The following is a 27949-nucleotide window of genomic DNA, read 5'->3' on the forward strand; positions in this document are numbered from 1 at the left end:
ATTTTTTATTTTTCAATACATGTACTATATGTCGTACTCTGATTAGTCTGATTAGTCAGTTGGATTTTAAGCTCTAACTTCATAATCATATTAACTTCGTAATCATCAAATATCTTTTAATCTCTTATTTATAACCTACCCTGCATACATTCATTCACTCCTATATACAATCAAAAATCACAAAATAGAAAACAAACCCATAAAATATAGAGAACCGATCGACATGCCAGAGGATTACGACGGCAAGCACCAATTTTTTCCCGATCAAATTATACGGTGCAAATTTGGTGTCATTTAAAGGTACGTCGTACTGTAACCTATACATTATTTCGTCGTTAGGCTTTAGTGATCATCTAGCAATCATATTTTTATTGAAATACATCGTAAGAATAATTAAATTTAATATTTCTGTGAAGTCGATCGTGAAGACATAAAAAAAAAAAAAGATAATTTATCAACGAATTGAGACCTCAAAATTTATACTAGTAGCCAATTATATGTTAGGAATTATTAGCTAGTATCTTTGATTCACAATCATTATAAAATTAAAGGGTTAATTTTAAATTAAAAGAAAACTTACTGTAAGAACTAAGAACCAAACGACCAAGATGAAGTCATGATATGATTTTTATGATTTTTTTACACTTTCGGTCCTTAATGTATGATCACTTTTACAATTTTTATCACACAGAATTTATATGTACACTTTCAACCCCAAAAAATATATGCGCAATTATATATAATTGTTATAATTCAGTAGGCTTATAACTACCTTTAGTGGTTCTTGACTGTAGAAGGTATATAGAGATAGAGATACTGTAAAACGGAGAAAACAAAGGTTGAACAAAAGGTATGAGTAATTGGTTTTTATTTATAGAAAAATGTACAATGAGAGTTTGGTGGCATTTGGAATCTAGAGAGAGAGAGTGTTTTTTGTTAACCAAAAAATACATCCCATAAACTCTAACTCAACACACCTATTTATACTCAAAAAAATATACTATGCAATATCTATAATAATAATAAAATTATCATCCAATTATTACTTTTATAACACTCCCCCTTGGATGATAATTTTATTAGTGAATAACTAGTACTGCCTCGTTAAAAACCTTGCTAAAGAAAACCCTTTGGGATAAAACTTTAGCTAAGGGAAAAAGAGTGCAGCATAGAGTTGACTCCCCCTCAAGTAGGCAACGCCTGAGTTGTTACATCTTCTGAACATGCCTCATGCCAATATTATGAACGTGTGTTCTGAAAATAGCAGTTGAAAGTGCTTTGGTGAAAAGGTCAGCAGAGTTTTTGCTGGACTGAACATATCTCATTTCAATCTGGTTGTCCTTAATGAGATTTTGAGTGTATGAGAAGAATCTAGGGGGTATGTGTTTTGTTCGGTCACTTTTGATATACCCTTCTTTCATCTGTGTTATGCAAGCTACATTAGCTTCATAGATAGTTGTTGAACTTTTATTGCGTTCTAGTCCACAAGAATCAGTAATGAGTTGTGTCATTGATCTCAACCAAAAACATTCCCGACTGGCTTCATGTAATGCAATTACTTCGGCATGATTTGATGATGTTGCAACAAGTGTTTGTTTTTGAGAACGCCATGATATTGCGGTACCTCCATTTAGGAATACATATCCATTTTGAGATTTAGCTTTATGTGGATCAGATAAATAACCTGCATCTGCATAACCAACCAAATCTTGTTTTGATTCGTTAGAATAAAATAATCCTAAATCAGTAGTTCCTCGAAGGTATCGAAATATGTGTTTGATCCCATTCCAGTGTCTTTTGGTAGGAGCTGAGCTGAACCTTGTCAACAAATTAACTGCAAAAGAAATGTCAGGTCTTGTACAATTTGTAAGATACATAAGAGCTCCAATTGCACTAAGATATGGTACTTCTGGTCCCAGGATATCTTCATGATCTTCACAGGGACGAAATGGATCAGTGTCAACATTAAGTGATCTAACAACCATAGGAGTACTTAATGGTTTTGCCTTGTCCATATTAAAACGTTTTAAAATCTTTTCAGTATATGTTGTTTGATGTACAAGTAAACCATTAGGCATATGTTCAATTTGTAAACCAAGGCAATACTTGGTTTTTCCGAGATCTTTCATTTCAAATTCTTTCTTTAGAAGTTGAATGGCTTCATGGATCTCTTTATTTGTACCTATGATATTAAGATCATTGACATAAATAACTACGATATATATCTGGTCATTGTTTTCATAATTAAAACACATGTGCAAATAAGTTTATATGTATACACTTTTCTTATCAAGTAATCACTTAATCTGTTATACTATTGTATCAACCCATATAAAAATCTTTGTGATTCAATGGAATACATTTCTTTAGGTTTTGCGTTAGATGTTTCTGATACCTTAAACCCTTCAGGTATATTCATATATATCACTATTAAGTGATCCATATAGATAAGTAGTAACAACATCCATGAGATGCATTTAAGTAACTACCAGGTTGATGAAGTATCTAATAAGTAATTGTATCCATTACATAAGGATAAGTTTTCCTCATAATTCATTTCTGGTCTTTGTGGGAAACCTTGAGTTACAAGTCTAGTTTTGCCTTGTATCTTCATTTGCACATTTCTTTTTCGGATAAAAATTCATTTATATCCCATACGTTTCACATCTTTAAAAGTGATAACGATTGATCCGAAAACTTTTCTTTTATTGAGTGATTCTATTTCAGCTCGTATTGCTCCTTTCTGTTGAGCTCAATCATGTCTATTTTGATATTCAATGATAGATTTTGGTTCCAGATCATCATCTTTATTCATGATGTCATTGTAACATTATATGAAAATATCTCATCAAGATTTTTCATTTCATTTCGGTTCCATAATATTGCATAATTTATTGCAATTTATGTATTTACATTTATCAATATCCTCTGCAGAAGGAATATTGATTTGTGGTTCTTCTTGAACACTTTTTTTTTACCTCATTATCAGCTGATTTTTCTTTTCTAGGATTTTTATCTTTGGAACCAATTTGTCTTCCACGTTTCAGACGTGGCGAAGACTCATGAGTGACATTATTGCCAGCTTTTGGAATTTCAATTCTAACTTAAGCATTTACTGCTGGTATATATGATTTAGTCACTCTTTTTGTATCTTTAAATGCATAAAGTAATTAATTTGCAAGTTCTTGCATATGCATTATTTTTGAACTTTCGTTTCGCATTCTTTTGTGCGAGTTCTATATACCTTAATTGATGTTCACATAATGAAGCATCTTTTTATTTATTTTTCATTTCTCCCCCTAATATAGGGAACAATGTTTCATTAAAGTGACAATCGGCAAAATGTGCTGTAAAACATCACCCGTCATGAGTTCAATATATCTTATGATTGAAGATGTTTCATATCCAACATATATTTCCATCCTTCTTTGAGGAATCATTTATTGTGGTGGTGCAATTAAAAATACACTGCACAGCCAAAAATATACTATGCATATGATGAAAATCGCATATGATTAATGGAAAGCACATATGATTATTAATGAAAAGTATATTGTGAAAAAGAATCACAAATGTTTCTTGAAAGAATTCAAGGTAAGATATATGAACCAATTCATCCATCATGTGAACCATTTTGATATTTCATGGTTCTAATAGACGCATCTAGCGGATGGTCTCATATTTGTATGTTATCAAGCCGTAATATGGCATTTGCAAAGTTTCTTGCACAAATTATTAAATTGAGAACACATTATTCTGATTACACCATTAAAAGGATGAGACTTGATAATACCGGTGAGTTAACATCTCAAGCATTTAATGATCATTATATATCTACAGGGATTGTTGTTGAACATCCAGTTGCTCATGTGCATACACAAAATTGGTTTAGCTGAATCAATAGATAAACGCTTGCAGCTAATAACTAGACAATTGATAATGAGTACAAAACTCTCGATATTTATATGTGGACATGTAAATTTACATGCCGCGACATTAATTCGCATTATACCATGTGGAAGTCATAAATATTTTCACTTACTACTTGATTTTGGCCAAGAGCCAAATATTTTCTCCTTAGAACATTGGTTGTGCAGTGTATGTTCTAATTGTATCACCACAACACAATAAAATGGTTCTTCAAAGAAAGATGATAATATATTTTGGATATAAAACATCTTCAATCATAAGATATATTGAACCCATGATGGGTGATGTTTTTACAGCACGTTTTGCTGATTGTCATTTTAATAAAACATTGTTCCCTAGATTAGGGGGAGAAATAAAAATAAAAAATAAAATGATGCTTCATGATGCGAACATCAATTAAGGTATATTGAACTCGCACAAAAGAATGTGAAACGAAAGTTCAAAAAATAATGCATATGCAAGAACTTGCAAATTAATTACTTTATGCATTTACAGATATAAAAAAGTGACTAAATCATATATACCAGCGATAAATGCTCCAGCTCGAACTAAAATTCCAAAAGCTGGCAATAATGTCACTGTTGAGTCTTTGCCACGCATCAAACGTGGAAGATCAATTGGTTCCGAAGATAAAAATCCTCGAAAAAGAAAATCAGCTGATAATGAGGTAAGAGAAAGTGTTCAAGAAGAACCACAAATCAATATTCCTTCTGCAGAGGATATTGATAAATGTAAATACTAAAATTGCGATAAATTATGCAATATTATGGAACCGAAATGAAACTAAAATCTCTATGAGATATTTTCATATAATGTTACAATGACATCATGAATAAAGATGATGATCTGGAACTAAAATCTGTCATTGAATATACAAAATGGACATGATTGAGCTCAATGGAAAGGAGCAATAAGAGCTGAATTAGAATCGCTCGATAAAAGAAAAGTTTTCGGATCAATCGTTATCACTTTTAAAGATGTGAAACGTATGGGATACAAATGAATTTTTATCCGAAAAGAAATGTGCAAATGAAGTTACAAGGCAAAACTAGACTTGTAACTCAAGATTTCCCACAAAGACCATAAATGAATTAGGAGGAAAACTTATCCTCCTGTAATGGATACAATTACTTATTAGATACTTAATCAACCTGGTAGTTATTTAAATGCATCTCATACATGTTGTTACTACTTACTTATCTGTATGGATCACTTAATAGTGATATATATGAATATACCTAAAGGGTTAAGGTATCATAAGCATCTAATGTAAAACCTAAGGGAATATATTCCATTAAATCACAAAGATTTCTTAATGTGTTTATACAAACGGGACGTATGTGGTATAACCGATTAAATGACTACTTGATAAAAAAAAAGGGTATAAATATAAACTTATTTTGCACGTATGTTTTATAAAAACAATGTTCGGATATGAGATCGTAGTTGTTTATGTCAATGTTCTTAACATCATATGAACAAATAAAGAGATCTATGAAATCATTCAACTTCTAAAGAATTATTTTGAAATGAAAGATCTTGAAAAAACCAAGTATTACCTTGGATTGTAAATTGAGCATATGCCTAATGGTTTACTTGTACATCAAACAACTTATACCGAAAAGATTTTAAAACATTTTTTTAAAGACAAACTCATTGTTGTTAGATCACTCAATATTGACACTGATCTATTTCATCCCTGCGAAGATATGAAAATTTTAACAGATCGGAAGTTCTATATTTTAGTGCAATTGAGGTTCTTATGTATCTTATAGATTATACAAGATCTGACATTTTTTTTGCAGTTAACTTGTTGACAAGGTTCAGCTCAGCCCCTACCAAAAGACATTGGAATGGGATCAAACAAATAGTTTGATACCTTCGGGGAACTACTGATTTATAATTATTTTATTCTAACAACTCGAAACAAGATTTGTTTGGTTATACAGATGCAGATTATTTATCCGATCTACATAAAGCTAAATCTCAATCTGGATATGTATTCCTAAATGGAGGCACCGCAATATCATGACGTTCTCAAAACAAACACTTGTTGCAACATCATCAAATCATGCCGAAGTGATTGCATTACATGAAGCTACTCGGGAATGATTTTAGTTAAGATCAATGATACAAATCATTATTGATTCTTGTGGACTAGAACGCTATAAAAGCCTAACAACTATCTATGAAGATAATACAGCTTACATAGTACAAATGAAAGAAGAGTATCAAAAAATGACAGAACAAAACATAAATGCTGACGAGGCGCTAAAGTTATAAACAGTCTCAACGGTCATAAGTTTGATGGAAAAGAATGGTATATTAGTAAGGCTCAGAAAAAGACTGAAAGGGAATAGGAATTGAAACAACAGTTTGAACAAACCATGAAGGAGACTGTAGACAAATCACGTGGACCAAACTTGTACATAAAAGATTTAGATGATACAGTTTCAGATGAAAACCTCAGATTCTTCTCATATACTCAAGATCTCGTAAAAGACAACCAGATTAAAATGAGAAACGTTCAATCAACAACTCTGTTGATCTTTATACCAAAGCACTGTCAATCGCTGTTTTTCAAAACATACATTCACAATATTGGCATGAGGCAAGTTCAAAAGATGTGACGACTCAGCGTTGTCTACTTGAGGGGGAGTCAACTCTATGCTGCACTCTTTTTCCCTTAGCTAAAGTTTTATCCCACTGGGTTTTCTTTAGCAAGGTTTTTAACGAGGCAGTATTAATTGCTCTTTAAAAAAAAATTACCATCCAAGGGGGAGTGTTGTAAATTTAGTAGTAAAATATGGATGGTAATTAGTCAAATATGGATAGTAAAATTTGTACTATATATATGTGGATAATGAACACATATACACACCATTTTCTTACATATAAGAAATATACTCTCTCTCTCTTCCATTACTACTCTCTCATATTTAAGGATTGTATAGGCTTAGGTCAAAATTAGTTATAAGCCTACTGAATTATAACACGTTATCAGCAGGCTGATAACGTGTTATAATTCAGTAGGCTTATAACTACCTTTAGTGGTTCTTGACTGTAGAAGGTATATAGAGATAGAGATACTGTAAAACGGAGAAAACAAAGGTTGAACAAAAGGTATGAGTAATTGGTTTTTTATTTATAGAAAAATGTACAATGAGAGTTTGGTGGCATTTGGAATCTAGAGAGAGAGAGTGTTTTTGTTAACCAAAAAATACATACAATAAACTCTAACTCAACACACCTATTTATACTCAAAAAAATATACTATGCAATATCTATAATAATAATAAAATTATCATCCAATTATTACTTTTATAACACTCCCCCCTGGATGATAATTTTATTAGTGAATAATTAGTACCGCCTCGTTAAAAACCTTGCTAAAGAAAACCCTTTGGGATAAAACTTTAGCTAAGGGAAAAAGAGTGCAGCATAGAGTTGACTCCCCCTCAAGTAGGCAACGCCTGAGTTGTTACATCTTCTGAACATGCCTCATGCCAATATTATGAACGTGTGTTCTGAAAATAGCAGTTGGAAGTGCTTTGGTGAAAAGGTCAGCAGAGTTTTTGCTGGACTGAACATATCTCATTTCAATCTGGTTGTCCTTAATGAGATTTTGAGTGTATGAGAAGAATCTAGGGGGTATGTGTTTTGTTCGGTCACTTTTGATATACCCTTCTTTCATCTGTGTTATGCAAGCTACATTATCTTCATAGATAGTTGTTGAACTTTTATTGCGTTCTAGTCCACAAGAATCAGTAATGAGTTGTGTCATTGATCTCAACCAAAAACATTCCCGACTGGCTTCATGTAATGCAATTACTTCGGCATGATTTGATGATGTTGCAACAAGTGTTTGTTTTTGAGAACGCCATGATATTGCGGTACCTCCATTTAGGAATACATATCCATTTTGAGATTTAGCTTTATGTGGATCAGATAAATAACCTGCATCTGCATAACCAACCAAATCTTGTTTTGATTCGTTAGAATAAAATAATTATAAATCAGTAGTTCCCCGAAGGTATCAAACTATTTGTTTGATCCCATTCCAATGTCTTTTGGTAGGGGCTGAGCTGAACCTTGTCAACAAATTAACTGCAAAAGAAATGTCAGATCTTGTATAATTTGTAAGATACATAAGAGCTCCAATTGCACTAAGATATGGTACTTCTGGTCCCAGGATATCTTCATGATCTTCACAGGGACGAAATGGATCAGTGTCAACATTAAGTGATCTAACAACCATAGGAGTACTTAATGGTTTTGCCTTGTCCATATTAAAACGTTTTAAAATCTTTTCAGTATATGTTGTTTGATGTACAAGTAAACCATTAGGCATATGTTCAATTTGTAAACCAAGGCAATACTTGGTTTTTCCGAGATCTTTCATTTCAAATTCTTTCTTTAGAAGTTGAATGGCTTCATGGATCTCTTTATTTGTACCTATGATATTAAGATCATCAACATAAACTGCTATGATCACATATCCGGATGTTGTTTTCTTAATGAAAACACATGGGCAAATAAGATTATTGGTATACCCTTTGCTTATCAAGTAATCACTTAATCGTTTATACCACATGCGACCCGATTGTTTCAACCCATATAAAGACCTTTGTAAATTGATTGAGTACATTTCTTTTCGGATAAAAATTCATTTGTATCCCATTGATTCACATCTTTAAAAGTGATAACGATTGATCCAAAAACTTTTCTTTTATTGAGTGATTCAAATTCAGCTCGTATTGCTCCTTTCCAATGATCCCAATCATGTCTATTTTGATATTCAATGACAGATTTTGGTTCCAGATCATCATCTTTATTCATGATGTCATTGTAACATTATATGAAAATATCTCATCAAGATTTTTCATTTCATTTCAGTTTCATAATATTGCATAATTTATTGCAATTTATGTATTTACATTTATCAATATCCTCTGCAGAAGGAGTATTGATTTGTGGTTCTTGTTGAACACTTTCTTTTACCTCATTATCAGCTGATTTTCTTTTTCGAGGATTTTTATCTTTGGAACCAATTGGTCTCCCACGTTTCTGCCGTAGCAAAGACTCATGAGTGACATTATTGCCAGCTTTTGTAATTTCAATTCTAGCTGAAGCATTTACTGCTGGTATATATGATTTAGTCACTTATTTTTTGTATCTTTAAATGCATAAAGTAATTAATTTGCAAGTTCTTGCATATGCATTATATTTGAACTTTCTTTTCGCATTCTTTTGTGCGATGATCAATATTCCTTAATTGATGTTCACACCATGAAACATCATTTTATTTATATTTCATTTCTCCCCCTAATATAGGGAACAATGTTTAATTAAAGTGACAATCGACAAAACTTGCTGTAAAAACATCACCCGTCATGGGTTCAATATATCTTATTATTGAAGATGTTTCATATCCAACATATATTCCCATCCTTCTTTGAGGACCCATTTTAGTGCGTTGTGGTGATACAATTGGAACATACACTGCACAACCAATGTTCTAAGGAGAAAATATTTGGCTCTTGGCCAAAATCAAGTAGTAAGTGAAAATATTTATGACTTCCACATGGTATAATGCGAATTAATGTCGCAGCATGTAAATTTACATGTCCACATATAAATATCGAGAGTTTTGTACTCATTTCCAATTGTCTAGTTATTAGCTGCAAGCGTTTATCTATTGATTTAGCTAAACCAATTTTGTGTATGCACATGAGTAACTGAATGTTCAACAACAATCCCTGTAGACATATAATAATCATTCAATACTTGAGATGTTAACTCACCAGCATTATCAAGTCTCATCCTTTTAATGATGTAATCAGAATAATGTGTTCTCAATTTAATAATTTGTGCAAGAAACTTTGCAAATGCCATATTACGGCTTGATAACACACAAACATGAGACCATCCGCTAGATGCGTCTATTAGAATCATGAAATATCAAAATGGTCCACATGATGGATGAATTGGTCCATATATATTCCCTTGAATTCTTTCAAGAAATATTGGTGATTCTTTCTCAATGTGCTTTTCATTAATCACCATATGTGATTTTCATTAATCACCATATGTGTTTTTCGTTAATCACTATATGTGCTTTTCATTAATCACTATATGTGCTTTTCATTAATCACCATATGTGCTTTTCATCATATATCATTTTCACCATATGCGCTTTTAATCATATGTGCTGCGCTTTTCGTCATATGCACTTTTCATTATATGCGCTTTTAATTATATGCGATGCGCTTTTCATCATATGCGCTTTTTATCATATGCGCTTTTAATCATATGCGCTGCGCTTTTCATCATATGCGCTTTTTATCATATGCGCTTTTCGGTGCTACATAGATATTTCTCATTTTTGATTATCATTGACTGATAATCATATCCACTATGATATATATCAGAGAAACTTAACAAATTTCTCTTTGATTTGGGAGAAAACAAGACATTGTTTACCAAAAAATTCGTACCATTTGGTAATATGAAATTTTGCCTTTTTCGTTTCTTATATCAAGTTTGCAAGAGCTGGTATAGTATTTATAATTCCTTCATTTGATTTAAATCAATGAAATATTTCTTAGATTTGATCATAGTGTGTATGTTACTACTATCTGCAATACATAGGTCTTTACCATTTAATTGATGTTGTATTTCTGCAGGATTCATACTAAAACTTCAAATAAGATAAGCAAATAATGAGTTATATTTCAGCAAGATAATCAAATTATATTACCTGCAAACAAGTTATAATCTGAAGTACATAAAAGATAACACTTAATAAAACATATGCGTTATGGTCTAAAACCATTTATTTATGAGTGATACATAAAAAAAAAAACTAGGCATCTTAGAAAATTCAAACCATTCAAGTCTCAAGGTAGCTCAGGGTTAATTTAATCAAGATTTGTCAACAGATTCACTCTCGTTTTCTTTTCTTTTGGGACTTATTTGTAGAGCTAAACAAGATGTTCATGTATTCAAGAAATACTAGACTGATGATCCACGTTACCAGATCATTAATAAGAATCTCCGGAATTCTTATAAGAGCGTCTACTAATATCTTTAATTTTATTCTTTCATGGATCACCGTTATTATTATTATTATTATTTTTTTTTTTGATAATTACTAACGTATCTATCTTTGAGTATTTTCCATAATACACTTGGATTTTCAATCATATAATATGTAGATTCTAAGGACTCGTCAATATGTTTGCTAAGAAAAATACTTACTATTGCTTTCTCTTGTTCGGAATAATTGTTATTTTCATTCAGGGTTTCTAAAATACCGTTTGATTCGAGATGTTTTTCTACATTCATAACCCATGTTAAGTAGTTGTTCTCACTTGTTCTAAATGAGCAAATTTAAGCCTTTTCAAATTCGACATTTTCTATTATCAAAAAGATGAATAACATAAATTATAATCATAATCAACTTCTATTCATAGACAAATAATAAAATGAAATTAGAATCATTTTAAATTCATAAGTAGCAAACAACAGAATAATGGTATGATTACAAATAATAAAACCACAAGGGCAGGATAGAATATAGGTTCACCCGGTGGTATATTAGCAACAATGATGATAGTTAATATGACCAATACAATAGGAAAAATCATCCTTGTGTGAATCATTTTTACAAAAACCTTTTGAGAGTAGTAATCTGAAAAATAAAGATTGATTTGTGAAATTGTGAAAACGGAGATGTTTATTTTATATTTGAAAAATATAGTTGTTGTAACGTCGTCAGTTGACGTTAACAACCGTTATGTATATATGACCGTTGTAACGTCATTAGTTGACGTTAACGAATAAAGTCACTATATCAAAACGCGTATGAGTAATATAAAGGACAAGATTTTTTTTCTTATTTTAACTTTTAAGATTTACTTTTAATAAAAATACAAACTACTTTTTCTTATTTTATCTTTTAAGATTTACTTTTAATAAAAATACAAACTACTTTTTCTTATTTTAACTTTTAAGATTTATACTTTTAATAAAAATACAAACTACTTTTTCTTATTTTAACTTTTAAGATTACTTTTAATAAAAATACAAACTACTTTTTCTTATTTTAACTTTTAAGATTTACTTTTAATAAAAATACAAACTACTTTTTCTTATTTTAACTTTTAAGATTTACTTTTAAGAATAAACATTAGTATGCATGAAATAAATAATGATTTATTGCATAAGTAATCATAAATGTTAGATAACATATAAAGACCCCATCGTATTCGTATTGATCGGAATTAATCTCGATCCATGGTACCGTGTTGTCAAATGACGTGTTGCGTACATAAAGTACCGTGTTGTCAAATGACGTGTTGCGTACAATCATGAGGTCTTATTAACATAAATATAAATGTTAGTGAAGTTAATAAGAGTTAGATTACAGAAAATATAATTCAGGTGGTATAACCGACCATATATAACTTAAATAACATAAATATAAATGTTAGTGAAGTTAATAAGAGTTAGATTACAGAAAATATAATTCAGGTGGTATAACCGACCATATATAACTTAAATAACATAAATATAAATGTTAGTGAACATAACTGTAAATGTTAGTATACATAAATAAATGTTAAATAACATAAATGTAAATGTTAGTATACATAAATAAATGTTAGATAACATAAATGTAAATTAGGCGACAGTGTCGACCATATATCATTTAGGTGGTATAACCGACCATATATTAGTTAGGTGGCAGAGCCAACCATATTTAGTATAAATGTTGAGATAATCGTGCTGATAACGTGTTATAATTCAGTAGGCTTATAACTACCTTTAGTGGTTCTTGACTGTAGAAGGTATATAGAGATAGAGATACTGTAAAACGGAGAAAACAAAGGTTGAACAAAAGGTATGAGTAATTGATTTTTATTTATAGAAAAATGTACAATGAGAGTTTGGTGGCATTTGAAATCTAGAGAGAGAGAGTGTTTTTTGTTAACCAAAAAATACATCCCATAAACTCTAACTCAACACATCTATTTATACTCAAAAAAAAATACTATGCAATATCTATAATAATAATAAAATTATCATCCAATTATTACTTTTATAACAATAATCAAATAATAATAAGTTCTATAATTATTAAAAAAATAGGATGAAGTCATTTATAAACGAGCGTCAGTACATGAGAAAATAATTAGGATATGGAAATTAATATGTTAAGTTAGTTTATTTGTTACGTGTAGACGACGTATAGACGTTGTGAAGATATGGGAGTATCATGTTAACCTTCTGAGCTCTAGACATTATTCATGTACGGATGTTTTGTACTTTCTTTCAACATTATCTCGATTTTTAATATCTTGTTATTTCTTTCGTTATTGGTTGTGCATTCCAGTTCTATCTATTTGAGCAAAACTAAAATATGAGATTTTATATTTGTGATAACTTTTCAGAAACACGTTTACGTATGCTTTTAAGAAATCCGATTTATGAAAATTTTGAGAAATTTTTTACGGAAACATTTGAGAAAAAGCTTTTGCATAGAACATGATTTAATTATGAGAACGTTGGTGAAAGTGGTTTTGAGAAAACCTTTTGTGAAATGGAATGATTTGGAAAACTTTGTGAATTTATCTATATCGAGCTTTTTTGTTTCATTTGATTGGGTTCTATATGTTTTGGTGAACATAATTCTGGTGTTGGTGGGTCTGTTCACTGTGCTGACATAGACCTTAGATTTGTAGATTGGAGATAGGTATACCAAGTCAACTACATGTGGAGGTACCACATGCTTGTCATTGTGACGACCAATGGCAAGGCATCATCCGTGGAGCGCGTTTTGATTTATTGTGGAGGCGTATGGAGGCATCCTAGGATATATTATGATATGATGTGGTTTCTGTAGACGGATGTGTGGTGTAGTGCCATACACACCTTCCAATTGGGGTGATGATCGAGCATAGAATAATCGTGTCGGGTTCGGTCCATGCTTAACATCAATAGAGGGGGATTTAAGGGTCAATTGGGTTTAACTCTCCGGTCCGGAGTAACGTGAATAACCCCTCGCGAGATGAGGATCTCAACAGGGGTGGTTAAACATAGACCCACCATCGGCGGGTGTACCGGTCAGTGATGGCTTGCGCTAAGTTGTAGGGTTTATGTTCACGGAACGTTACCTGTATATCGAGGATATCTAGTGAAAGGCTATAAGTCCGGTAGCGCGGGTACAATTGCGCTATGCGCTATTGTTGTATTTGAGCATATATGTGTAAAAGTGAATTCCGGAGATCCTCTATGTTGTGGATGAAGTCCTTTATTTATAGGGTAATCTTTCTTGTCTTCTATCACCACGTAATAAGGTTAAAAGGATCGTGGCCTGCCAATAGTACATCTTCGAGCAAGCTGGTCCGACAAAAGCAAAAAGTGTTCTTGTCAGACCTGACCTTTTGTCTGCCAGGTGTCCTCTGCCAGCTACAGCATCGCCTGACATGTGGATACTGCCAATGCGCGCGGGTGGGATTTGCGCCATGGTTGTGAATATAGCGCTATATGCCTTAGCGCGAACCTTTGTAAATCCTTATGGCGATGCTGTTTGATGCGCTAAACGAGTTAATCGGGTATGCGTATCATTAAGTCCCCCCAGTTCAATGGTATGCGCAGGAACTGCGCATGGCGTTGAACTCAACTTGTAACCACCGTTCATCTATTCTTTTCCACGCGCCTCCGCTTTCTTCTAATATTTCAACAAAATATTTTTGTCCTGCTGCATTAAATGCAAAGAAATCGAAGCGACGTTTTTCAGTTGCTACAGTTGTCATTCCGCCGTTTTTTCCGCCCTTGGTTACCTCGTACTCTTTCCTTTCCATCTTGCGACACGTGGCTCCATCTCTGCCTTCCATTTTTTAACCGCCCTTTTTCAACTTCTCTTGAGGCATCTTCCGTGTTTTTACTCCCCTATAAATACCTCATAATCATCTATTTTAGTTTTTACTTCTGTTGTGCTCTCTAATCCTGCGCGAATCTTATCGGCTTATTACTTCGACTTTTCTTCTTTAGCTTTTTCAGGTTAGCGCGCGCTTAGTTTCTTTTCTTACAAACTATTGAATTACTTGTTAATAGATGGCGTCTTCTTCGTCTACATCTGAGCCTCCAAACTGCGAGATTATTAGGTCTATTATGACAAAGCGCAAAATTGCGCTGTTGGTGGATTGGTACCCACCTTTGGCCGATTTGAATCCTATAGCGCCCTTACCTGACCAGCGCGCGAATGACGTTATTGACGGTAAGGTTACCGTTTATCGACAAGTAATGGTAGAAGGGAATGTTCGCTATCCTCCCACTTCTTTCTTCATGGAGGTCCTTAGCCATTTTAATATTAGTATTGGTCAGCTGCACCCTTATAGCGCGTGTCGCGTTACCCTCTTCGAGATGATTTGCCGCTACTATCAATTACTTCCATCGCTGGATTTGTTTAAGAACGTATTTTCGTACCGTAAAAACCAACAAAGTTGGTATTCTTTCAACGACCGGATTAACTTTGTAAAGCGCCTTAAAGCTGGTGTGCGCAAGAAGTGGAAGAACTCATTCTTCTTTATCGATGATTCTTTTATCCCTCTTGCGTATAGAAATATTTGCGCATGGCACATGGACGCTACGAATGCGCAGTTAAATGTCAGGCCTCCCCTTTCCCCAGACGATCAGCAGAGACTTGGGCATTTCTACAACCGCGAGCTCCCCATCCGCCAATATAGCTCAGACATTTTACGGATTGCTAATATGTACCCTTATCCGCCTGCCCTGCCAGTTATCAAAGACGCCGATGATAATGGTAGGCGGTAGATGGGCTTTATTTTTGTACTTGTTCTCCTTTCATTACTTTTGTCTAACTTAGCTTGTTGAATTTGCAGAGATGCGTTTAAACAGACTTCTTGCTTCACGCGATATCGAGGGCTTTCATACTGAGACGCCCGAAGTGGAAAACAAGGACGAGCAGGATATGGATGTTGATGAGCAAGCTCATGGTAACACTGTTGTTGGCGCTGGTGGTTCTGGTGACACCAGCCAACGCGAGGGTCGTGCAGGTGACGACTCTTATCAAACGGATGCTGAAGGGTCCAAAGTTATTGAGCCCCCAACCGAGAGTGGGAGTAAGCACATGCGCGCTAAAAAGGCGAAAGGTAGTCTTACTTTTCTCAAGTCACTGAAATTTGTGCTACCTTTTATGTTGCTGACCAGTTATCTTATTATTTGCAGAGGCTCGCCTGCAATTTTACGGCGTAAACGACTTGCTGTCTATCCCGGAGGCTACAACGATCTCTCAATTCAACTACTTGGAAGATATCAAACTTCCCAATTACTTTGGGCATCTGTCGCCCGAGGCAACGTGGCGCTTTGATGTTCAACTGGCTATGTTGAACCTGATGCGCTCTAAATGTTGCCTTAAGGAGGCAAAGGCTCGCTTGGACGACGGTGACTCTTCTACACCAGGCGCCCTGACTGCTGAACAGTTGCATGACCGTATCGTGCATTTGAAGTCGGATCTTGAGCAGTCTGAAAAAGGCATGCGAAGAGGCAATCAGTGCCTCGTCTTCTCTAGCTGCGGAGAAGGTGTCTTTAGCCTCTCAAGTTGAGGATTTGACTGAAAAGGTTAAGTCCCTTGAGTCTGAAAAGAGCTCTCTAGAAGAAGAGCGCGAAGATTTGACTGATCGCTTGACTACTTGCCAGGTTGATCGTGACACTGCAAAGTGTCAGTTTGAGACCTTGAAGAAGGGCCTTCCAGTGCTAGTTGCTCGTACCTGTGATTCTAAATACGTGAGTGATCTGCTTGTAGACGCCATTCTTGCCTTCAAGGCAGAAGAGCGGCTTAAGTTCTGGAAGAAGATTCAGCCTCATCTCCAATCTTCCGAGGCCCTGGATGCCATTATTACTAAGGAGGTGGATCCTCTTGCGGCGCAAAAGAGCCAAGAGGTGGCGCCGACGCTGATGAATATCATGGTCCCTTCGTTGGTAGCTCTGTCTAATGACCCTACTGCTGACGCTCAGCGTTTGTTGAACGATACATTGTAATTTATAGTTTTTCAAAAAGAATGTAATGACTCTTTTGGGAATAAAAATTTTATCTTGTTCATTTCTCTTCATTGTGTATGACTTGTATATTGTAATGCGTGAATGCTTATAAATGTGCGTCATTAATTTATACTTGAGCATATTTCATCGTTGTTAGTCACAGATTGTATATGTGCGCTAAACATGATTCCACCCTTTGTGATTTGCACGTTTCTATGTGACGATAGTTAAGTACTAGCACGACCAACTATATGGGTTTTGTTTGCGATTATAGTATGATTATGTGCGTAAGATCGTTTGTTTAAAACGTTTTGCTAAGTTTTCATTGATTTTCATCGTAATTATACTCGAGGAATGTCAACGTTTAACTTATCACATATATTGTTGTGCACACAATATATGCTTAAGTTAAGCATCCGTGTGCGCGCATCAGGAGTCTTCTAAGTGCGCCAATACTTAGGATTGAGGTCATGCGCGACCAACGCCGTCGTTTATAGTCATGACTTGCAGATCTCGAGTTCTGCGCGGGTTGGTTAGGTCAACCCAATGACGCTTAACCGTCCGGTTATAATAGACTAGCCTGTCGCCAAACAAGCTTCTGCCGCACGGGTGCCGGAGAAAGCAACCCTTCAAAGGCAGGAGTGCGATGCCTAAGAGGTTGTGCGCACCATTTTCAAATTAGAGAGCTACTTTACATATAATGGCACAAAGATTATGGCAGGCGATAACTTGAAGGCAATAATTAAACATAGATAAACGTGCGCGGAAAACGCTTAAGAGACATTGTTTCATCAGTACAGATTTTTAAACATGCGCTAAACAGGGTGCGCTTAAGAACTTCCAAATTCTCTCATACAAATAATAGCTGTATCCACCTTGATCATAACTGTAGCCGCATGCTCTCTCCCTCAACTTCTCATCCTTGTGTTCTTCGTACTCATAGTCAACGCCGGCAATCTCGTCTCCCTCGTCATTTTCAGCTCCTGAAGAGCCGGCCCCATCTTTCGTCGCCTTTGCCGCGGCTTGAATACTTCAGATATGTGGATACCAGTCAAATAGTGTTACAAATCAACGAATGCGCGAGTATGTGTGCAATTGCACTCTAATATGCGTCTTATGTTTCGGATTATGTAAGATTGTGCTCATTTTAATGCGGTAAGCGCGCAGACTGGTTGCGCGTTTATTGCATTTCATCCGGCAAAGTATGCAAACGCCAATTTTGCTGTTATGTGACTGCGCGTGATCTGTGGTTTTAATTTTCAAAACGATTAGCTTCATATGTTTATACGTACCTGTCGAAGTCGATAGTCCTCTGCGGTCACTTTGGACTTGAGTGTGGCTTCTCCTAGCGGGGTGGGAAGCGTTATGATCCCTCGGTAAAGGCAGGTGCTGATGGCGAAGTGTGATAACGCCGGTTGTCCCAGGATAGCATCGTATTCCAATTCAGCGCGTATCACTTTAAATTCGACTACCGTTGTGTACACCCTTTCCTTGTGTTGGTCGTCCCACAAGGTTAACGCCGTCCCAAGTATCCCCTTCGACCAGGCGGGATCCCCGCTTATTCTCCTAAACTGCTGCTTTATCTTTCTTAGGTTGCGCTTCACTCTGTAGGCCAGGTTCTCGAAACAGTGAAAGAACATGACATTGACACATCTGCCAATATCGATGAGAATTTTGTCAATGTGTTGAGTACATTCAGGCAAGTAGCCTTTTACCACCAGCGGAGCGCATTTCCTTTCTTAAATGGGCTCGCGTGGGAGGTGCGCCTTGAGCGTTTCATACGGCAACAGTGGCTCTTTCTCAACTTCCTTCCTTTTCTCCCATGAAAAGACATAGATGACCTTGTCTTTCTCGACTCCTTCATTTTCCTTCTTATGCCCGCCTGACTCATCCTTTCCCGGTTTCAAATGTTTCAACTCTCCGCGCTTGAAGAAAATGACAACCTTATTAACCAGCGCCTTGCATCGAATAGTTTCATGTCCGAAGTCATCGTGAAAGTCGCAGAACTTGGACTTATCACGTCGCGCGTACTCAGACATGCGCTCGGTTTTCTCGAACGTTTTTGAGATGGGCTCAGTCACATAGATTTCTTTCAAACTCTTGGTGAGGCTTCTGATTAAGGCTTGCTTGTATTCCCTAGTGTCGCTATCCCTGTTCCGATGATGTTGCTGGTTGTTGTTGTTGTTCCCTTGGTAGTTTCGCTGGTGCTTTCTGTCGCTGTGATGGTTGTTACCATGGTGGCGGTAGGGGCTAGAGTCGTGTTGGTTTCTCCCGAAACCGCCTGACGGGCGCCCACCCCTCGGCGAGTCGTAACCGTCGTGCCGACCATTTCCCGAGCCTCGGTAATTCGAGTACCTGGTAGTGTCTTCTTCAGCACGCATGTGCTCGTGCGCTTCTCTTATTGCTTCTGCAAGTGTCTCTGGAGGACGCTTCCTAAGCCTCTGCCACAACGTTAGGTGGCGCTCCCGACAAATTCCGTGTATGAAATCGGATACTTTCAATGATTCAGCACAGTTAGGGATTCTGGCCACCTCTTGTCGATGAACTGTCCCAAGGATTCCCCTCGCTCTTGCTTGATGTCATGACATTCAACATGCATCCTTCGAGTTGCGCAAATGTTATGAAAGTTAAGCAGAAAGCGCGTTCGGAGATCATCGTAGCAACTTATAACTGGCGCTGGCAGGTTGTTAAACCACTGCCGAGCTACGCCTTCAAGTAGCGGTGGGAACTCCATGTATTTTATCTCGTCGGCCCAGCGCTGGTTTCGCGCTATTCCTTCGTACTTTTGTAAGAAGTCATCACGGTCTGAGAATCCGTCATAGTATCCCAACGTTATCGGTATCACGGATAGCGGCGTTGAGATGTTGTTCAGTATTTGAGCTGAAAACTTTTCTACAGTGGGAGCTGTTTCGAAAGAGGGTTTGACCGGTACTCCTTTCATTCCCGCATACAAGTTTTTGACCATGAGCTCGGCCTTTCCGGGTTGCTCAAACTCATGCACCATATCATCTGGCACGGCGTTCATCAAAGCGTAAATCAGATTAGCTTGGCTCTGGGCGCGTTGTTCGCGTGTTCGAGCCGGCAACCCTGTGGATGCACCTATCCCTGCAAACAAAGTTCCCTGCACAAAGGTGGTAGTGCTAGATCCTGGGGTGTTTGGGGAGGCATCCCTTCGGGGCGAAGGTGAAGGCCGCACGCCCTGTGAATTGGTTGATCAAAGTTAATCGATTTTGTTGATCAATCGAAAAAGTGTTAAAAACGTATTAAGTAACTATTCACCCCCTCTAGTTACTTACAATTGGTATCAGAGCGGTTTCTCAAATCATTGCTCTATAAACGATTGCGAAAGCGTCAAAATTTGTTTTGTGCAAAAACTTGAGTCAACGATTCTCGGATCAACTCAAACTATGGGATACTTGGAAGAAATGGTGAAAGAAGCACCAATCTTTGATAAGATGAATATTGATGTGTGGAAATTAAGATTTGAGTCATATCTCAAATTCAAGGATTACTACTTGTGGAGAATAATCAAAGTGGGAGACTTTGTACCACAAGCTAGTTCAAGACTAGTGAAGTCAACATTTCAAAACAATGATGTTTTGAAATAATTTGATGCAATTTCACTACTTCATGGAATTCTTCCTAGTGAAGAAAGATTAAAAATAATTTCATGTGAAAGTGCAAAGGAATGTTGGGATTCACTATGTTCACAAGAAGAAGAAAACTCTAAGAGTTTAAAGGGTAAAGGAGTAGAGAAGGATTTGAAAAAAGTTGGTGATTCTCAAGCAAAAGGTTTGAATGGAAATGAAGACTTTTGCTTTATGAGTTATTGGAATGATTTGAATCAAGATGGTTAAAGTGAAGAAGAGGTTGAATCTCCATTCAAAGAAAATGATTTCTCAAGCATGGATTGCAATGAGGTACATGTATTCTATCCTTTTAATTATGAAGAATTGTTAGATGATTACAAGACTATTAAATTTGTGTATGATAGTAGTCGTGACAAAGTAAAACTTGTGGAGAATGAATTACACAAAGTTAGACAACTTAACAAAACCTTAATTGATGAAAACAACGCTTTGAAAAGAAAATTTGAAAGTATGATTATTTGTGATTCATCAAGAGGTAAACGTGAAATGAATATATGTCACGACTCTAGCAAACACAAACCATGTAATCAAAGTCCATTGTCTATTATTAGGAAAATTGAGAATATGGAAAAAATAGACCAAGCTAGCATTCTATGGTAGGGATAATTCAAGGATTGGATAATCTTAAAATCAATCAAAATCAATGATCAAAATGCTAATGAGAATAAATTTCTCAAAAAGACTTTATATTAATGAAAGGTTTTTCTTACAAATGCAAAATTGTTTTTAAAAAATGATTTTAAAAGGTTAGTGGAGGAGGCTTACTTGCTTTAGGATTGTGTGTTTATGTGAAACTATGTATTGTATGCTAAATACAAGATTGATGCGTTTTGTGTATACTATGTGAATAATTGAATATGAATATATATATATATATATATATATATATATATATATATACACACACACACATACATACATACATATAGATATAGTACATTACGTGTCATTGATGATTAAACATCGGGAGGATGTAATCATTCAATGTTAGGAAAAGAAAACTTGTCCTCAAGTATTTTATAGAACCTAAGAATCGTCAAAACGCATTCAAAGAAAGAAGAAGTGAAGAAATAAGTGATCAGAAGGATCCACGGCAGCACCACGGCTGACCGTATACCCGACCGCGGATTCCTGTCCTGTACGTGTACAAATTCCTGCACGGCTAACACCACGGTCGACCATGCTTCGACCGTGCGTGGTCTGATTCTGTTTTAAATTAAATTAAACCCTCACTTTTATTTCTTTTCAACCCACTTCAAAACACACACACTTAAACACGGCTGAGGAGATCGACCGCACGAAGAAGAACGTTCATTCCTTCAATCTCAATTCCTACTTTTGGTATGATTAATCCTTGCTTTCCTAGCATTCAATTGTGTTTATATGATGAATTAGGGTTATGAAGAAACTCTAACTATAATGAGTCAAAACTTAAATTGATGCAAACAATCAAAATTGTTCTTGAAGAACAACTTGGAAACGATTGTAATAGTACCTATCTATGCGTTAATTTAACAATGAATAATTCTAGGGTTCATTATACATCTAGGTTAGATTTTCATAGAAGCATTGTTCATATGATATAAATGACATTGTTGCAAATTGAGTGTAATAATATTGAATGTCAAAACACGTGTTGATGATGATCTCAAAAGTCTAGAACACATATGAACTTTATGAAAATCTCAATCTAGTTGCAAACTCATTAACACTAATGAAGAGTGAAAATGTGAAGAATCTTAACATCAAAACATCTAAGTATTGATGATAATTAAAGTTTGTAAAACTTGTTGCCTACAATTGAATTATACACTTTTAATTAATTTGAAGTATCATTGTGTAGAAAAATGGCAAAGACCAAGGATGCTCAATCTAGAGGAGGTGAGAATAGATATAACCCTCCAACTGATGCGAGACAACGTACAACATATAACAAGAAATGGCTCAAAGCAAGAGCAATAGTAGAAGGAAGAATCATAAGCCTTGAAGCATTCCCTGAGATAACTGACAAGCTGTTTCAAAGGAATCTAGCCTCGTTCGTACTAATCAATGGACAAATATATCCTGAGTTGATAAGAGAGTTCTATGCCAACTATAGATTTAACACAGAAACTAAGATGGTAAGATTTCATCTTAACAAAAAATGGTGGGAATTTCCTCTCAATACTTTTGGTGAAATCCTGGGTGTTCCTACTGAAGGAATGGAGTTCTATAGTAGACGACACAAACTAGAACATCTTTCTGAGTTTATTCAAGATACCGATGCGTTAACCTTGCTTTGCAAACCTAACGCCAATCACTCAGAAATCCTATCCAAGGGACTAACCGGAAAGGATCTCCGATCGTATCTGGATATTCTAAACAAAATCATTGACCACAACATCTACTGTAGGCTGGGAAACTACTCCCACATTCATGTCACTCAAATTTATGTCATGTGGGCAATTGAATTAAATATGGAGATTAATGTGGCATTTTTGATGGCATCCCAAATGAGCAACCTGATGACTGAATCAACTAGATCTCTTCCGTATGGAATGCATCTGAACAATTTGTTCAGCTACCTCAAGGTAACACATGCTATTGTTCAACAACCTTCATTCGAGCCACTAGATAAGTCAATTATCATTCGAAGTGATCATCTAATAGAATCCTCTCGTGGAAGAAGATCGAGTCTTCAAGAGGATCTCGATGAGATTGAGAACTATCAACCAGAGGAAGAATCGGATGAAGAGGAAATAGAAGATGAGGAGGCGAACTTACAGGAACATCAAGAATTTGTGAATTCAAATTTTGAAACCAAGATCGACAGGATTCTGAAGCAAGAGGAAGAGATTAGAGAAAATCACTCTAGGTTCAAGAAGGCGTTGAAAGGATTTGTGAAAACAATTTCTTGCAGTAGGTCATAACTTGTGTATTTGGGATAATGATCTTTATTTGTGTACTATGTGGAGTGCTTAAATGTTGGCACTAAACAATTATGTGTAAGATAATTAATAATGTTGTGTTTATTGTGTGCTTAAGTTAGCTTTGCTTGTACACCCATGCAAAAATATAAATCTGTCACTGTACGGATGCTCCCACGGTCGACCGTGGTTCGACCGCAGAACATCTGACATAATTGATTTGTCTTAACTCTCTTACATAAATTCAATGATCAATAGATTGCAAAAGGACGAATTGATATATCTGTCAAAGTGCTCTCAATTTAGCTACCTACCTCATTAAAGTTTGCTAGATAACATTCATCATTGGTCTATTAAAGCAAATACATTCAAAAAATTCACACCCACACATTTCTTTGCAAAGCAAAAGTTCTTCACAATGAGGTCTATTGTTGAAGGAAGAGAAGTTCTTACACATCATCTTACTACCTACTCTCTTGAAAGCTTCTCAAACATCAAGTGGGATGCTTTTCTTAATCTAAGAGGTTCACTCTATCCTCTTCACATCAATGAATTTTATGAGAATTTTCAATTCTCACATAATAATGAGAAAATCTCATTTTCTCTTTATGGAAGAAGTTATTCATTAACGCTTAAAGAATTTGGAAATATTATGGATGTTCCGAATGAAGGTCGAACATTCTTTCTAGAACCAAATTCGTTCAATGAATTTCCTGAATGGGTAAAGAGAGACAATGCATATATATTATGTGCAATAGAACTCTTAGACCCGAATACATCAAAAATGATGGATTCCTTTGTTAACATCTTGCATCAACATATGATCTTTGGCAACAGATCATCACTGCAAATGTTTACGGAAAGGGGGAACTACTGGATCTACTGGATGTAAATGAAGTCACCCTCATATGGTGTCTCTTGAACTCCACTAAAGTAAATGTTGCACACTTCATGGCATCAAGAATGCAACATGCAGCTCAACATTCCCATGTGTCACTTCCGTATGGTCTCCATCTGACCAAGCTATTCGCGTATGTTGGAATGACATCTCCGTTTCACCATTCCATTCAAGTCTCTTCATATCCAATATGCAAAGCTTCAACCAAGCAGATTCAAGAACCGCCTCTTGAAAATCCACCCAACTTTTGTTCTCTTTCAACACAGGGACAAAACAGTGTAATTTATGGAAACATTCTGCAACTTGGTCGAAGATTATCACGACTTGAGGACAAGGGTCACTCCTCTCATCATGATAATTGAACTTCTTTTGACTGCCATGTATTATCTATATATGAATTATCTGTGCTTAGTACGTGACTTGAATAAAATGTGCGCTTGTTATATTTTAATAAATGTTTTTCCAACGTGCACAATTTAAGGGGGAGTTTTGCTCTAAGGGCGAGCTTAGTTCTAGGGGGAGCTAACCTTTTTGCTTCGACAAAAGGGGGAGAAAGATGGATACAAGTAATTGTTAACACTTGCGTATTTATAGCAAAATGTCCCTCATCACTTGTATGTTTGTCATCATCAAAAAGGGGGAGAATGTTGGTTGAATGTTGGTTAATAAACTAAACGACAAACTTAAGTATGATGATTAACCAAAGAATATGTTTTGATGATGACACACACATATGCATAAATGATGACTGACATCTTAACATAAAACACGCAAGGTCACTAATCCATACTTTATCTTGCAAATGACCAAGTCAAACATAGGTTAGTGATCTACTTCCTTAAAGGGACTTAGGAAGTTGATTAATCTTATTTGGAGATTAATACTTGTCCAAGGTGAAGACAAGTTGATCTAAGTTAGAGTTGATCTTTCAAAGTGATAGAAAGATTAGGTTTGTTGTCTACCAAAGAAGTTGAAGACTTGTAAATCGGATCTCCACCGGGTTTGGAGAAAAGTGCTTAGTGAAGCAACAAATCTCGATTAGTGTAATCGGGGAGTGGATTAAGGTGGATTAGTTAACATCCACCCGAATCACTATAAATCCTTGTGTCTATGTTCTTTACATTACTTCATTTATCATTTTGAACATATACACCACACACATCAAGTTTGAGTTGAATTGGTTGTTTAAAGTTAATCGATTTTGGTGATCAATCGAAAAAGTGTTAAAAACGTATTAAATAACTATTCACCCCCCCTCTAGTTACTTACATGCTTAATTATCAATTGAAAACCCATATAATATGCATTAGATGAAGTTTCAACCATTAATAGTGTCAGACCATAAGTTATCATTAGATCTCGAAAGTGTAGTTTGATAAGATAAAGCTACGGTCGATTTGTGGCATAACCTTTATGTTGACCGTAAATTACAAAGTATGGACGGTGCTTTCAACGGTCCAACCGTGGTATTTACCATATGCATGCTTTGATTATAAAATGAGTTTCTTTGGATTTAAGTTTTGCGTGTTTTGGTCGTTTGCTAGAAAGAATGTAGGTTCGTGAACTAACGTTTTACTTTAACATAAATATCATTAGTCAGGTTTAATGTCATCATCAAAACATACATTAACATTTAAATATTAACGTTGGATGTTAAACTAACATTCTTCTTCGCCTTCCACCTAAGCTGTGCAGAAAGGCCCAAAGCCAATCACATGAAGTAGTGGATTTATGTCCAACTGCAGGTAGTCTGCATCTTCACAGAGATGTCTATTTCACCGAGCCTCTCTCCAAGATAGAGCCCAGATCGTTACGCCTATCGTGCGGGTCAAAACTTCCCCGACAAGGAATTTCGATACCTTAGGACCGTTATAGTTACGTCCGACGTTCACCGGGGATTCGGCTTCCGGCTTCCCCGTCTTCACTCATCAGGTCAAACTTCCCTGACCTTCCATTACTTGAAAGGCGTCAACCCCCATACATGGTCTTACGACTTTTCGGAGGCTTGTGTTTTTGGTCTATAGTTGCCGAGGTCTGGTCACTGCGACCTCCTTTGTAAGGAGGCACCCCTTCTCCTGAAGTTACGGGCTATTTTGCCTTGCCTAAGAGATACTTGTCTCGCGCTCCTAGGTATTCTCTACCTACCCAACTGTGTCGGTCTTAGGTACATGTACCATTTTATTGAAGTTTGTTCGAGCTTTTCCTGTGAGTATGACATGGGTTACTTTAGCGCAGTAACGCCTGGTACTCAAACATTGGCCCAGGCATTTCTCTACCCCTTCTTACCTTGCAATAGCAGGGTCACCTTATGTCCTTGAACCGATAACCATTTTTTCGGCTAACCTAGCATCCTCCGTCCCTCGGGACCAACAAGGGTGGTACAAGAATATTCACCCATTGTCCATCGACTATGCTAGTCGGACTGATCTTATGCCCCGACTCATTTTCAATGGACGAACTTTGCGGAAGAAGCCTTAGATTTTGGGACATTAGATTCTCACAAATGTTTGCCTTACTCACGCAGTCATTTTCGCTTCCGTTTCATTCATTGCCAAATGTTTAAATTATTCGTGAACTTTTATTTTATTTTTTTATTGTCGTTTGTTAGATTATTCCTACGAGTCGGTTGGAATAAACGTTGAAAGTACTCAAAGTTTTTTTTATTATTATATAATATGTGTCAACATTATTCATTACATCATACACGCTTTTATGCATCATTTTTCTTGATTTTTTTTACCCTTACGATACACAATTATGTCATTCAACTACAATATATTATAAACATATACAGAGTATCTGACATACCTTGAAATAGCGGCAAACTACGAATTTATAAATATAAATTATAATATTCATATAAATGCATTATTAGGTCAGTTTAATAATATGACTTTTATCGACTCTAATAATACCTGAGTTAGACATTAAATTAAAACTTTTGATTATTAACAGCGTTAAACAATATCAACACCTATATCAAATTATGCTTATTTGATATTCACATGAAATAAGTTTTACAAGATTTACTTCCAATGGTTTTAATACTTTTCAAGACAGATAAAGTCATAATTATCGGAACAAACACATATGGTGAAACGCTAACTATTTTTTTTTATCAAAAAGTTGGTATTTTAGGATTAAAAAAAACACATAAGAGAGTCGAGAGATCAAAGAAAAAGAGTGTGAAATTCCATTCCCGTTTTTGAAGACAGCAGGTTAGAGAAGAGACGATACTCAGAGATCCGATCGTTGAATATTCACCATTTTTGGACAGCGTGTTCCTTACATCTGGGTAAACCGTTGAATTCGTCTCAAGTCGTTTCTAGCTCGAGTTATAGCTTCTGGAACATACTGCAGTTTTTGGGTGAATCATTCCTCTTTTGTCTTTAATTATTTTATATACTTGTTAATTGTTCTTGTTCAAGAGTATGATATTGTTGTATGCCTTTAGTTGATCTAGAGAAGGATTATTGTATTACTCTCTTGTTGGTGAT

General features: G+C 35.6%; 1 protein-coding gene across 5 annotated transcripts; it reads left to right on the forward strand.

Moving 5' to 3' along the window:
* Positions 1-154: 154 nt before the first annotated feature.
* LOC139867043 (uncharacterized) lies at positions 155-27949 on the forward strand. Of its 5 annotated transcripts, XM_071855362.1 has the most exons (3): positions 155-300; positions 15840-16109; positions 16186-17005. In XM_071855362.1, the coding sequence occupies exons 2-3, from the start codon at positions 15842-15844 to the stop codon at positions 16560-16562; spliced, it is 645 nt and encodes a 214-aa protein (XP_071711463.1). In that variant the 5' UTR covers positions 155-300; positions 15840-15841; the 3' UTR covers positions 16563-17005. The 5 variants fall into 5 exon arrangements, 2 of the variants coding, with proteins under 2 accessions (XP_071711463.1, XP_071711462.1); XR_011765735.1 differs by lacking the exons at positions 15840-16109; positions 16186-17005 and adding an exon at positions 27579-27949; XR_011765736.1 differs by lacking the exons at positions 15840-16109; positions 16186-17005 and adding an exon at positions 27591-27949.

The sequence above is a fragment of the Rutidosis leptorrhynchoides genome, chromosome 9 (genome assembly GCF_046630445.1).
Source record: "Rutidosis leptorrhynchoides isolate AG116_Rl617_1_P2 chromosome 9, CSIRO_AGI_Rlap_v1, whole genome shotgun sequence".
Lineage (NCBI taxonomy): Eukaryota > Viridiplantae > Streptophyta > Magnoliopsida > Asterales > Asteraceae > Rutidosis > Rutidosis leptorrhynchoides.

Bases quoted from the DNA above. Each gene is read 5' to 3' on its own strand.
- LOC139867043 (XM_071855361.1), top strand. From the start codon at position 22,496: ATGGCAAAGACCAAGGATGCTCAATCTAGAGGAGGTGAGAATAGATAT.